This window comes from Diadema antillarum, unplaced genomic scaffold, assembly GCF_040938485.1.
Source record: "Diadema antillarum isolate AM-2024a unplaced genomic scaffold, OU_Dant_1.0 scf00000103, whole genome shotgun sequence".
Lineage (NCBI taxonomy): Eukaryota > Metazoa > Echinodermata > Echinoidea > Diadematoida > Diadematidae > Diadema > Diadema antillarum.
Window position 1 is genome coordinate 6,081,524 of NW_027270992.1, and position 15,814 is coordinate 6,097,337.

General features: G+C 38.2%; 1 protein-coding gene across 1 annotated transcript in view; it reads right to left on the reverse strand.

Moving 5' to 3' along the window:
- LOC139718962 (WD and tetratricopeptide repeats protein 1-like) overlaps positions 1-15,814 on the reverse strand; it is a 35,617-nt gene that overhangs the window by 13,812 nt on the left and 5,991 nt on the right. Inside the window, exons 3-8 of the mRNA XM_071630407.1 lie at positions 13,388-13,471; positions 10,030-10,076; positions 8,652-8,763; positions 2,729-2,916; positions 1,798-1,934; positions 877-1,044 (exon numbers count right to left, since the gene is read on the reverse strand). Coding sequence (XP_071486508.1) covers positions 877-1,044; positions 1,798-1,934; positions 2,729-2,916; positions 8,652-8,763; positions 10,030-10,076; positions 13,388-13,471 — 736 coding nt within the window. The remainder of the gene's footprint in view (positions 1-876; positions 1,045-1,797; positions 1,935-2,728; positions 2,917-8,651; positions 8,764-10,029; positions 10,077-13,387; positions 13,472-15,814) is intronic.

Below are 15,814 nucleotides of genomic sequence, written 5' to 3' on the forward strand. Positions count from 1 at the left end.
ATTCAGTCTTTTTAATGGAGTTATAGGTGAAAATATGATTTCACACGTAAATTTGCATAATTAATTTACTAAAAATAGAAAATCAAAATTTTTCCTTTGATTGACCATGCAATCTTTTAGTTCACATCCGGCTCTATGTTCAGGCAAAACTCTGCGGCGATCACGTGATCGGTGGCCGAGATCTGAAGGGGGGGGGGGGGTCAAATTGACACCCCCTCCCCCCCCCCCCCCCCCCCCCCCCCAGTAAAAACTTGGTCTCAAATAGCCCAGTTAGAATAGGGTTAAAGGAGGCTAAAAATTACAAATTATAACAAGAGAGAATAAAAGAAAGGAAGGCATTGGCTACAGGGATATCAGTTAGAATCAAAGAGAGGGCCTGAAATACATCTACATAAAATTAGGCATTTGAAAACTGATGTGGAATGGACAGATATGACAAGTCATTCTGTAAACTATTCTACAAACATTCTTAAATGAATTTACCTTGTAATGGCAATATTACTATTTTTAGCCTAAAGGAATACCCTCAGATCCTAATTCTTCATTTCATGAATCTCTGAATTAGATGCCTTTCATGCAAATTATCCACCTCACTTCTATATTAAAATAACATTCATTTCAGAATTAAAACTTACCTATTCCATACCAGAACCTGGTGGCCTGTGTGTATTATGTCTATGGAGATTTCAGAATTCAGTATGGAATGGTTTAAGAGTACAATATAATAATACCAATATGCAAACATTTGATATGTGAGCTATGTATACATCAGAGAAGTTGTGTAGATCCAGGACGAACCCACTGGGTACACCATAAAAGAGGGACAAAAAATGGAAAAAGGAAAACTCCAAAGAACTTGATGGCTGGCATACAAACCTGCGATAAAGTATTGCACACATCCCTTCGGCACTTCACCATGGATGTCTGGTTCAGGCGCGGGTGGTCGCCATGACGAACGCATGATGTCCTCCCGTGAAAAATGCACTGCATGCGGGTTCAGCATACGAATGTCATAGAGTCTGATGTAAGGATCACTGGCTCCAACTACCAACACGGAATTAAGAAATGAAAGAAGTTATTCCTTCTTCATAGTGGTAGATTATAACATAATGCAAAATGAGCTTGTTTGTGACTGATAAGTATGACGTGGTCCTGTTTTGCAAACTTCTCTAAAAGTCCAATGTGATCTCTTTCCCTAAGTTGCTTAGTAGTCAAAGGATTGCATATATCTGCACTGAATTTAAGCTCATCTACTTACTTTTAAGCTGTGGAAAGTACATAGCTATCCTCTTTAGATATCATTTAAATTTTTTAATACCTAATAGCAAAACATCTCAAAATCTGTCTTACAGCTCAATGTAGTCGGACTTGATTTTTCAATTGTTAAGCAATTGCTTACCTCCAACAAATGCTGTATGCACTGGGCCTGCAGGTGATCATTCTGCTCTGATGGCAATAAGATAATGTACAACTGCTACTGCATTACACTGTTTTTGTATTGACAAGCCTGCATTCAAATGACATGCAAATTTGCTGTGTAAAACCAACAGCAATTGCATGTACATGCATATTGATAATCTATTCTCAAAGGCAGCTGTCCATGTACATTGATACTTTATTCTCAAAGGTAGCTGTAGCTTGATGTACTTGAACATTGGAGTCATGTACATTTCTACATAACGTTGACACAGAGAGTCAAAATGTATCAGGTGCTACATGAAATCAACAGGAGATGTTTACACTTGCAAATGGCTTGACACTGAACACTAACACCAACATTAACACGATAAGGCTCACCTGCCAGTTGCTCCGGTCTGAACGGGTTGATGGCCAGGCACTTGCACTCTCCATTCTTGCCAATGTAGTAGTTGAGGTTGATGAGGACGTTGTTGCAACTGTCGCTGCAGACGTGGGGTGACCTCAGGTCAAACTGCCTGCATGCCGCCAGAACCGACCACAAAAACACAAATTAACCTTCCGCCACATTACATTTAAATGCAGAAATGGGATATTACCTTATTACAACTTTCCATGCAGGAAACAATATTCCTGGTATTGCATAGCAATTTGCTATGCAGTTTGGATATGACTGCCATATAAAATATCATTTGAGTAGCAATTTTATCATATATACCCTTAGAATTGCATACTAAATTCCTAATTCAGTTTTATAACACTGTGAGCTATATCTGTCAGAACTGGGGGCTTCCAAAATAAGAAGAAAAATAATTCACTGGGTTATGCAAGGAGTCACATGCATTGTTACACTGTACACAGTGTATGTCAGTGCATAATTCAACTATGGGTTAAATAGGCATACTGCAGTCCCCCAGTTACTGTAATAGTGGACATTTTTGCATTGTGCAAGTTTCTGCACATTTCATGCTACCTGCAAGTTTTTGCTTCCTACATATATAAAATAATAGTTCATATTTTGATTCCGTAGCATTGAAAACATAACCAAATTCACCTTACCTGGTTGATCACAAAAAATTAGTCGCACAAGATTTTCCACTTTGACAGTATGACTGAAATAGACATAAACATTAAACACAGTTCTCATATTAAACAGATCTTTATATTACCCAATAGCTGGGGTATAATAATACTAAATACGTATACAGTGCAGCTCTACAGTCCATGATTTTGCTATTCTTGTTCAAATTTGGGAAATGTAGCATTTGATGTACAGGGAGGTTTAAGGTCACTGCACACTCTGGCAACTTACCTGATGGTACCATCCTCCCCCGCGCTCCAGAACATGTAGGGCAGGTTGGGCACGACCGCCAGCCTCTTCACCCTCCCAGCATGGCAGCTGAAGGCATGGCACGTCTCGTTCCGAGGCACGTTGTGGACCCGCACCTTGTAGTCAGCTGCCCCCGTGGCTATCGTCTCGTCTTGCGAGTTTGGCAGGAACTGAATGAAGAGACACAAACCAGACACAGGAGGAACATTAAAGAGCCGGTAATGTGGGGATATTAGTCCAGGCTACAAGGCACCCAACCTTGTTTTTTGATATATACAATGTTTTTTGACGGTTTCTTGTCAATTCGAGGGTGCTGATTCCAAATCCGATTGATGCCACTCGCGTAACCTTGAGCATTTTCGGCAAAATGCAGAAATCCAAAATGGCCGCCAGATATGCTAATTCGGCCATGATAAACACAAAAATGTGCATTATATGACCAATTATTCCGCCAAACTTTGTACATTTCTGTTCCTAGAGTTACTCAATCTGCATTTGCAAGAGAATTTTCATTTCATATAGGTTCATTTAGTATTTAAAGATCATTTTTATTCAAAATGGCTGCCATTCCTATGCTTATGTACTATATGAATGGCAAAACATATACATGGACAGTCATATGGAACAAAATTACTGTATTTGCAGTCCCGTACCTACGCTATCATAAAGTGTTGCAGGTGCAATACAAATATGTTGGGTGTCACTTACAATATACAGGGCCTACATGTAAATTTGAGCATTTAATATTCATAAACCTTACGATGTTTAACACAATATCTTATATATTCCATTTTGTCTCAACAACGAATATAAGTTCACTAAACGTCTCCCAAGAAATCAATATACCATCATATTCTACATGCAGGTTGAATATAAAAATGTAATACTAACCAGGGAGGTGTCTCACCTCCCTGGGTATACTAACACAATATATTAAGAAGCCTAGATACACGGTATTTATCAAATAATGTTGAAAATGGAGGGGAAGCTAGAAAGCAAAGCTTCTAATATGCATTCCCCTAAAACCATATTAACAAAGTATACAGAAAAATCCTGTACAGTAAGTGCAGAGATACATGGTTTCAGACAAAAACACATCGGACATTAATGACACAGCTAAATACCCTTTACATTGTAGATTTTCTTTTTCCAGCAAGGAGTTGGGGAGGGAGGAGTCCCGAGGCGAGTTTGAAATGGATCATAACCTCCATCGCTTTGATATGATATAATTTAGAAGTACCGCCTTGATATTATCGAGCAAACTTGATTTTTTTTTTATTGAAGTAAAACAACAACAAAAACTGGTGAAGGCATAAACGAAACTGTCCAAACGCAATACCGTACAAAATATTCATTGAACATCAATCGAGGAGCAACGTGAGATACCTCTTTCAGTTCTCTCACAGTTCCCAAGTGTTGATAATATTATACACTTTGACATCATGATTTCATTCAGTCTTGTCTTAAAACTAAAACTGTCATTTTTACTGTCTTTAAAGAACCCTTTAATTGGATGTTTGGCAGCAGGCGACATCAGCCCCAAATTTGCAGAATTCTCAGGCTACAGATGCTTATTGGTCCTGCAATTTCTTTAATTGCAACCACATCTTATGATATGTTCAGCACTTCCTCAGGGGTCAGAGGGCGATTATTTGCCATAGAAACAGAATGAAGACATGAAGACTTGCTTGATCACCACGCGTTGAAGCCCTATGGCTTTGTTGCCAGGCCAGAGACAGTGTTGTAGGTAACTTGGGTGGTATATCAGAGATGACATCAGACCAGCATCTGCACCAACCTGTTTTGGGGTCAAAGCTTTCAAGTTACGGGAGGGAAATCTAGGCTTGTGGGATTTCCGACGCATTGATGGCAGGTTGTTCAAGGGGGCCTTTCATGAAGCGTTTTGTCAGATCTTTTCTTATTGACAAACTGTTATAAGCTACTAAAATCCTTGCATCTGATTGGCTGAGAGCAACTTTGTCAGACAAAACGCTTCATGAAATACCCCCATGTTATCGTGTTTGGAAGGTCATGGTATACGTTGACGGCACTGGTGACACTTGCCATCCTTTCCTTCCAGCGTGAGGGAGAGTGATCGAGTGCCATTGAAGGAGGGTGTACTTCCTTAGCCTATGCTTGGAAGGCTTGCCACAGAGGGCTACCTTGAACATAGCGTTGGCAAGATGGTTACTAAGATGGAAGGCATGGTGATAATCTTATAAAGGTTGGGGCAAAGTCTCCAGAAGGTGAAGTACTCCTCTATTGTCTTGAGATGGGTCAGTACTCAGCTCATGTCATCCAAGGACTTTCTATGAAACGTAAAGGCAAGATCATGTTCAAACTTCCTACGCGAAGTGAATGTTATGTCACCATGTATATGTTAAGAAGAGCTCTAGTGGAGTTAGTTCTATACAGCCACCTTAAGGAGGCCATCATTCAGAGTCCTAACACAGTTGGTCTGGTTACCTAGAGCAATCCTGAATCTGCAAGTGCTGTAGATTAAAGACAAGCAGTGTGAAGGGGTGCACGTCACGAGACCGACACCCACGAGTCATACAGCTCACGAGTAATATAACCCATGAGTTATACAATAGCTCACGAGTCATACAGCCCATGAGTTCGCCACTAAGCAAAGAAGGCCCACGAGACCGACACATTAAGCCCCGTGTTGAGTCTGTCGAACTCGTGGGCTGTTTTTGCCGATTGTCGAACTCATGGGCTTTATTTGCCTAATGTCGAACATATGGGATGTATGACTCGTGAGCTGTATGACTCATGGACCTGTTTTCAATGTCGAACTCGTAGGCTGTATGACTCGTGGGTGTCGGTCTTGTGGGATGACCCCATGTGAAGTTGTTATAGCACTGCTTTCAGAATGAGGCAGCACTGTACATATCTCAGAGTCTCATATTATACGCAAACACATTCACTCCGAAAAAAAAAAAAAACTGGTGGTAAAATTCATCTACATTATAATTCATCTGGGTTAACATGGAAAACTTTCGACCATTGTTTTCATTTCAGAGATTTGATGACAGGAAGTGAGGTGGTCCCTTTTTTCCAATTTTCCCACCTGCCTCATGTTCTTTCTCGGATGAGGGGACTGAACAGTTTGTATAATATCGCTTTTAGAAGAACAGGACAGTTAATTGGGAATTTCATTTGTGTCATCATCTAGGTTTCAGCCTTTTCATTCAGTAAAGTAGAGTGAATATTATGATGTTGAACATCTCAAGAGTCAAGGCAAGTAAGTGTCAAATGTTCATATCTAATAACTCCTGATAAACGATCTTGACGTTGGCATCAATTCAAGTTTTGGTGGATTTTTCCAAATTCCTCGGGGAAAATTCAGATTGAGGGAGCAAATTTGGATGTTTGCATCAAAATACAAAACAGCTTTTGTTAGGATCAACCTTCTGATTTATAATCAGCACACAAATTGGTAAACAGTTTACCTGAGTGACAGAAAAAAAAAAGAAGAAAATTTGTTTATTTCCATGCACACTTTGCCGTCCATAATTGTGATGGGGTATATGAGTGGCATCCATTTTGAAGTTTTGTATTAAGAAGGATATAATAAGCCTAAAAACAATAAATTTTCTGTCTGTTTGCTTGTTGTTTTTTTTTTTGCTTGTTTTGCTAGTGGCACTCATCAGATTTGCATTGCACATGCAAAACTTGATAAAAGCGTAGGTATGTGACTGAAAATTCGTCTTCTATTTCTATGCATGTGTTTTGCCATTCATAAACATGAGTATAGGAGTGGCGGCCATTTTGAATTGGAAATAAGCTTAAAATACTCAATGCACCTCTTCAAAAGAAAAAAATTCTTGCATGTGTATGTAGAATTACTCAAGGAACAGACATTTGAACAACTTTGATAGAATAATTGGTCATAAAATTGACATAACTGGGATTATGATGGCCAAATTAGCATATCTGGCGGCCATTTTGGATTTTTGCATTTTGCCGAAAATGCTCAAGGTTACGCGAGTGGCATCAATCGGATTTGGAATCAGCACCCTCGAATTGACAAGAAACCATCAAAAAACATTGTATATATAAAAAAACAAGGTTAGGTGCACTTTCTATGGAGCCTAGCCTGGACTATATCAAGGAGTGGAAGGCTGGCCTGGTTCAGATATATAATGCTGCCTTTACACTCTGTTCCCAGCAGCCACGGCAGTCCCGTTTGCCCAAAACATAGTGGGCCTTCGTTAGACGGGAAATTCTCCTGTTTTCTCCCCTCCGAATTCTAGTCTTGTTCATTCCAGTTCTCGCTCCGGTGAACATGTAGCTACGGGATGCCATGTGAACGGCGTCTGGTCAGGCTAGACAACACAGTATTTTCCATTGCGTCACACTACGGACCATCTCCACGTTTTGTTCAGCTTGTTACCTGCTGTCGCATTTTGTTGCTTTCGTTCCGTTATATTACAGCCTACAAGGTTTCTCATTAGCACTAGGACTGCCGTGGCAAATTTTTTGACAGTTTAAAAACCTGACACGGCATCCACAGCAATCACAGCCTGTCACGTATGCCTATCCCGTGTCCCACCATGTTGTCTCACATCCATCCCGTTTTGTCCACGGTGGCCTGAAACGTGACTGCCATGGCCGCCGGGAACATGGAGTACATAAATACAGCATTAGAGAATGCCCCTAATAAATTGTGTATCTACCTTTATCACTGACCTCTGTGTAAGTACACACACAGCCAAAGAATTTTGACTGGAGTCAACCATTCCCAATGAGCGTATGCATCAACGCATATACAGTGTATTGGCTGACCGTTGCTATGCATGGTTTTCAATCATACCCGCTGTGGGCAGTGAATGAATTGAGCTAATCAAGAATCTCAAAGCTATCAGGTTTTTTTATGAGTAAATCAGCACCTTGACTGTACTGCAGAAAGCTAAGGTATGCCAAGACACTCCTGAAAAGAAGTCAAAGCATCTTACTCTAAATGTCAAACTTTCACATGCCTAGGTGTTTTGTTTTGTTTGTTTGTTTTCTTGCCATACCAATGTCAATGAATTAATTGCTTGTTGTTAATTTCTTAACCATGTCGGACGGTGAGTTGGCTCAACCGGTAGCGCGTCTGCCTCACGATCCTAAAGACCCGGGTTCGAACTCGAGTCTGGACTGAGCAATGTTGTGTGTAATCATACCGTCCCCTCTGGCAAGAGGTAAAACACTCTGTCCCTCAGATAGGACATAAAATGGAGGTCCCATGTATGAGAGAGTCACAACTCATGCATGGATCCCGCTTCATTCATTTATCGCAAATAGCAGGGTGTTTAATCCGGTGAAGTGGTCCCGCCTCACATCCAACTGGACCCCATGGAAGACCAGCTTTGCATAGCTGAATATGGGGTATCCAGCCATCTTCTCAGATGGAAAATGAACAAACAGACAAACTTTCAATTTCTGCACACACTTTTCATACCCACCCAAAATATTCACACATTTGCACAATATCCACACCACAAAATATTTCATAATTTGCAGCGACTAGGCCACATTCAAAGGTACTGGATGTTCTTTACAAAACAGTAGGTGGCATCCTGAACACAAATATGGCATTCAAGCTACAAATTGTATTTCTCTGGAAGAATCATATCAAACACATACAACTGTATGATATCACTGTGGTCATAGTCTCACTGTAATCCTTCTGCAATAAATTCAACATCTTTTGTCTTTTACACCTGCTAAGCACTCAACTGCAAGTGATGTAAGAGTACAGGGAAAACAAAGCACTAGTCATATGAAAGAGACAATTTCCAATCCCCCCCAAACTAGATACATGTAGTGTATGAAACAGAGAAACAACTGAAACAAAACAAAAACAAACTGAAAAAGAGCAAGATTTGGAAGTAGCAGTGAGTGTCCAGCGGCTTACTTTGAGGGAGAATATATTTCCAAGGTGGCCTGTGACGATCGTCGTCAACTTTTTCCTTCGATGGGGGTCCCAGATAACGGCAGTTAGGTCATCCGAACCAGTTCCTAGCAACCTGATTCAGTTCAAAGTGGCGAAAGAACACAAACAGCTAACTCCACACTTTGAAAAAAGGGCTCGTAAAGATCACAACTCTGAATGGACACTTGTGTGTGAGTGCAAGGGGAGGGGTTAGGGGAGGAAGGGAAGTGGGTTCTTGGAACACAGCTTGTCCGACTGTAATTCTGATTTGACTCTGTGTGCTATAGATGTACTACAAAACGTAAGGCTGTTCTAGATATCCAATTAGCCCAACAGGGATCAACATGTTATTTAGGAGGGACTTGCAGATGCTGAAGTATTGAACGAATTAATAACTCAAATTATCAAAAACATTTGTAATTACTTCACGTACAGTCTAACTGAAAAAGGCAGCCTTGGAAAGTAAAACGCTAAAAAATCCGGAAGGTCTTGCACACTGGCCTGCTACTTTGTCACAAGTATAGGTCAATCATTTCAATTTTTATACACGTATCATCATTCTGGCTTGATCAATTTACACTGTCACACCAAGTGGTGACTACATGTACCTTGTATGATTACAACGTATATATTAAACACCAAGTTAACTGCTTGTGTGGAAGGTCTGTATATATACCGTGTCAGTGCACAAGCAGAAATATAATTATTTTGCCTTTTATTTCTCACTCTCTCTTATCTCTTACCCCTCCCCCTTTTTTCCATTTTTTTTTTTTTTTTTTTTTTGGGGGGGGGGGGGGGGAGGTTGGCAGAAAGGAAAATGAAAAGAAGCTTTGCTAGAGCGTTTTACCATGTAATTGTGTACATAGCAGTTATCATGGTACTTTGAGTTTTTGTACCAAATTAATATTCTGATCAAGTCTGATAATCATCTTGCAGGAAGGGGGGAGGAGAATGGCAACAGATGGCCTGATGACATGAACCTAAAGGATAGCTGATCACGCAACCTAGGTTTGGCCCCTCACAATCATTGGTACTACAATGTACAGTGAAGTGCCAATATTTGATGCACACTACAACATTATAAAGACTCCATGATGGAAAAAAATGACTACATTGTGTACATTGTGTTGACATAAAATCTATTCACACTCTACTTTTCTGGATGTTAGTCTCCATGATTGTGATTTACTCTAGATAGTAAAACACTCTCAGTTGTGTTTTTTTCCAAAACCTTCAGCAGGAGCACATATACTGTACATACATAAATTATAAAACACTCACACACACACACACGCACACACACACGTGACACAATAGCTTGCAGCACAGTGTATTGTTAAATTTCACAGTATGTACTTACGTGCCCGAGTCATTCCATTCGAGGCAGTTTACGCAGCCATTGTGGCCCTTGGCAGAAAAGAAACGTATACAGAGAGGAAAAAACAACAATTATTCGACAGAAAATTGATGCTTAAATTGACAATGGTTCGGGGTTAAACCTATCATGTGACTCTGCCACTGCTAAGAGCTCAGAGCCCATCTCCATTTAGCATTCAGTGTCATGTGCTTCGATGAAGGACAACCTTACTGAATGATTAACTATCACTGATGCACAAACCCTGCTTGTACCATGTATTGCATACTGCACTGATTCATTGTGCAATGCATTGCTATAGGCTTACAAGGGTGAAGAGAATGTTTCACCTTAGACTTTAAATTGCAGTGTGATTTTGTTTGCGTCATGCCATGAAGGATGGATTTATTGCACGGATAATTTTTTTCTTCTTTCACCCTACTAACACAAAATACCTTGTTGAATTAAGAATGTATAACATTTCAAAAATTCTTTGAATACCTTCATATAACATACACTCTCTGTCTCTCCTTATTTCATATTAAATGGGTTAGTCAAATACTGGTTAGTGATTGGCCAAACATAGTCACGTGATGGAGGCACATTGGTTACTGTATGTTCACCCATGGGCAAAACATTTTTGTAATGTTCTCCCATGGGAAAACATTTTCACGTAACAAATGACAAACGATACCAAGCGATTGAACGATCATATTTTTCACGCAATCGATAGGATAAATTTGCCTATTCCATACAATGTGAAAAAGCAGATTTGACTAACCTATATAATATAAGAGATGATGACTTTTGTTGTCGGGAACACGTACCAAACGTTCCACCCTCAGGGTTTGAAATGCTATTTCGGGACGCTATATTTTGTAAGGTTAACCTCTCTCAACAGCATTTCAAACCCTTCGGTTGGAACATTCTGTATGTTCCCTCCCCCGACAGTCATCATCTTTATAATGTCTTACCCTTTACCTTCATATCAAACTTTAAGCCTAATTGGTACTTATAAGATTTTTTTTTTTTTGTATTCTTACACACGTACATTATATAATCATAATAAGATTCAGTTTTCAGATTTTCATTCAAACATGTACAGTATCATTACCAAATGATCAAGAAGGTTACAAATGTGTGTATTCCATATTACAGGCACTCTCTCCCTTTTCAGATTGTAGAAAAATCCTTTTTGTTGACACTGTACATAATTATAATCTCTATTAGAAGAATTGTGATAGCATTATGCATGTACATGTAATCAAGATATTTCTTGCGTCTAAAAAAAGATTATTGTAATCATGATTCTAGAATCTTGATCTGCTCGGTTCATGGTGAGCACTTCCCGCCCTAAAGGATTGACCTCCAAAACATGACTGAGGAGGCAGAGCTTAACAGTAACTTGACCCTACATTTACTTACAAGCACAATCCATGAATATGATTACAAGGGAGATTTTCCACAGTCTAAAAGAGATCTCTGTTATTTAAAGGGATGGTATGGTATTGGTGGAGATGAGGATTGGGCTTTTAACTTTTTGCCAGATATCAAGAAATCATTAGTGAAATAGAACAGAGCGTACCATTCTAAGAAGAATTCAAAGTTTATTTGTTGAAAATTGGTTTATGGAATGGCTGAGACATCAAAAAACAAAGTAAAGCAAAGCAATCACAATAAAAGATGGTCCCACCTTTTATTAGGATTGCTCTGTTTTGGGTATCTCAGCCATTTCAAAACTAATTTTCATCAAATAAACATTGAATTCTTTCTGAAATTACATTCTCTTTCATATTTCATGAAAGGTTTCTCATTATGTCACCCAAAAATGTTAGAAACCTGAAGTTAGGTCTCAACCCAAACTATACGATCCCTTTAAAGTAATAATGACCGACATAAGTTTACTACCATTTTATTCTCACTCTTTACAATTTTTAGTTTGTTCCTCACCTCCAGCAAGAAAATAAAACATATTTCAACTCTAGCTTTGTTATCTGGAGTACACGAAAATGACCTTGAATAAATTCAAATGTTTACTTATTGAAGCAAGTGACATATTGGTGCAGCCTTCCACATATAGATGTATTATACATACCACACACTCGGTACAGAACATTTGGCAAACACAACAATGGATAATCATTTCCTCTATTATGAATTAGTCATCATTTCTTTCTCTTTCTCAGTTCAGAGTTCAGAGAGAGAGAGAAAAAAAAAATCCATTCCTTATCAATAAAGTCTGAGTCTGACATCTATGGTTGTAAAGTGTGTGGACTCACTGAAATGTTTCCCCAACCCTTTCTCTCCTTACTGTAAAACACAAGATTTTCGCAGCATGAAATTTTCATGAATGGGAGCCGACGGCCTTTTTCGCTGCATGAAATTTTCGCGAGTTCCCTCTAACATTCAATGCGTATAGTGTAGACAAGGACATTCACAGGCATCTTAATTTTGCGAATCTTGGCTCTCGCGAAATTCGTGAAATTAAAATGCACACAAACATTTCTCGTTAAACAGTATCCCTTCCTTCCCTGTGTCCATCTGGGGAAATTTTTAACAGAAATTATCATTTTTCAATCAATGAAATTGGCAGCTCTGAATTTGTACTGCAGACCACACATTTGAGAAAATTACAAAGAACTACTTGGATTTGAACTGCAGAAACAAATTGCTAATTTGAGAGAGATCAGAAACTTAATAGTCCTTAGTAACATGTTGCCACGATAAGCATAGAATTAAAGAATTAAAAAATTGAGGTTTTTGAAAATTCTGTAAACAAATTATTGTATACATGTATGAACAACAAAGGGCTCAAATGAAGGAAAATCTGATCTTATTCAACTCTACATGTATATTTTCAATTGGACACTTTTTCAACCTATTCTCACTTTTGAATGGTTTTATGACAGATTTTCACTCCATTCTACTTTTTTGTCTCATATTTCAACCTACTCTTACTTAAATTGTAGTTTACTTTTATGACTTGTAATATTTCAATGTTCAAAAACTGTTTTAAAACCTAAACTGTAATTTTTTGGTTTGTTTTATAATGTAAATCGTAATACAGGGCTACTTTGCAAGCAGTATGTACTGAAGAGACTACCCTGTATAAAGCACACAGAATAAATAGATCTGAAGAAACAAAAGTTAAAACAGAAGGAATCATACCATTGTAGTAAAACAGATACAGTGCTCACCAAACCAAGGAAACATGGTTTCTGACACTCAAAGGGTTAAATCTATCTTAACAAGACATTCTAAATGGCTCACATTATTGTTCATTACCCATTATACAACTTGTACATGCACAGTACGTCAAATATTGTATGGCAGCATCCAAAGTGCTTTATTAATCTTGACATACCTCTAACTCGTGTTCGAGGCCGAGTCGGTTTATGAAGGTTTCATCGACGTGATGCAGCTGCTGGAACCGCCTAGAGGACATTTCCTGAAGGGCAGAAAAAAACAAACAAACAAACCAATTTTGTCAACGACTTGGTCAATATGGCATTTCCCGTGCTGGAATTTGGAAAGTCAAATCAAAATTTCTCGAAATTTCAGTTGTTATGACTCTGATATCAGAATGATACAAGACGCAAGATATATTGGAAATCACCAAATGATATCAATAATGATAATAAAAAGTAGCCATACAAAAATAACTACAACTACATTTGTATCACTATCACTACTAAACACCACTAATAATGATAATGCTCATAATAATGATATCCACAAAAATGACAATAATGACTGAGACAATATCTAGTAACAGCAGAAATTACAATAATGTCATATTTATTTATTGAGAGTACCCAATGCAGAGTGAACACTGTTCTCCCTGTGGATTTCCTTTATTACTACACCATTACAGTAGCATTACCATGTACCAATTCTTTACACCTGGGTCAAAGGATACTAACACTGCTCAATCAAGGATTCACACATATGGAAGATCTCATCATTTGATTGTGTTTACTTTGTTTTGTTTTGTTTTGTTTTGTTTTGTTTTGTTTTGTTTTGTTTTGTTTTGTTTTGCTTTGTAAGTGCAGTGCCTCTTACACTCATCGCTGCATTACTTTCAGATCCTAACTGGCAAAAAGTTCTTCCAGGTCTTTCAGTAAACAATTACAATGTAGACGTGTTCTTCAAATTCCATAAAAATCTTGTAACATTCTTACAACACTCGCCCACTCAGAATATTTAGCTTTTTTTTTTAATGAAATTTATAATTTAGTTCATTCAGTTTAATAAAGAAAAATCTACATATATTGTATTTCCAAAATTTTCATTGATTTACTGTAAGTATTCTGATTCTTCTGTTTCCATACAAATCAACATAATATTGGGTTAGACTTTCTCTTTAAAATCATGGAAAGATTTTATCATTGTCATATCAAAATTGAATAGCGGGTGTACAATCTGAACAACATGAGCCATCATTCTATGCCATTCATATGCAGATAAAATTCAGTTCTAGTTGGCACACAGCTCCTAAAATGCCTTGCAAGTGGGTGCTATGACCTTGCCGTGCATTAACAAACACTGTTCTGAAGCGTAATTACACCTAGATAGCTGGATTACCGATACTGTACATGTCACTCTACTGTATTGTGCAGTGCTAATAAATGGATGTAGCAGCTTGCTAAAGATTAGAAGTGCATTGTACATACAGGTGTACATATACCTGTATGAATCATTAAAATAGATATATCCTCGAAGCAAGGACAGATAGTTTTGGTGCACAGGTATTGGCTGTGTATACATAGAAAAATCTTGCACGTATCAACGAGACAAATCCTTCTGGTGTCATTAATGTACATTTTCCACATAACATCAGTATGAGCGCTGAAACGTCCAACTCAAGATTCCAAGGCTGATATTCTGAATACTGTGCTATACTACAGCCATTGCACTACGTAGATGTTTCAAAGAGATAATACATGTAGTACAATGCTGCACACTGTATGTGCAAGAAAAGATGAAAAAGGACAGTACATGTACACACTGTATTACATTCTATTCAACATCCCTCCCCTCAAACAGACAAAAAAAAAAGAAGAGAAAATCCACTTGTAAAGTACTAGGCAAAAAAACAAACAAAAAACAAACAACTATGTCCAAGCACTTAATCACAAAGTTTATGCTTAATTGCTATTTAAAATTGCTAATATACAGAACATATAAAAAAGAAGAAAAGAAAGTGTAAGGTATGTACATACATATAATGTGCCCTGTAAGCACGTGTTGAGCATACAGTGTAGGTGTTTGGTGCAATATACAATGCATACATACACATTGTGTGTGTCAAATGTGAATGATACGTGTTCTTCTGTGATAATAATCGGGTACTCCGCTTAATCTGGTAGGAAACGCTCTGCTCGAGCCTACACGATTATGCGGAGAGTACTGTATCTCCTTTATTGCGAAAATGTTATATGGTACATAGGATGTTTTGTGATAAAATAGACCTACACATTTGCATCAAATGTGATATCTTGAACATTTTTGAAATCACTGCTCCCAACAGTAAACAGGACCTTTAAACATAGATGTCAGTAGCAAGTCAAAGGAATGTGTACTTCTCATATATTTTTTTTTTGTGTGTGGAATTCTCTTTGTACATGTCTTTTCTTTATATCATTGTTCTGCAGTAATGCTACAAAGTGTTGTAGTCTTCTATCCAGCAATGACAGCACCAAAACTGTAACTTTTCATTGTCTGATTTTCCTGAAACTTTCACAGATGTTCTGATCTACTATTTTGCATGTTTACTGAATCAACGTGTGAT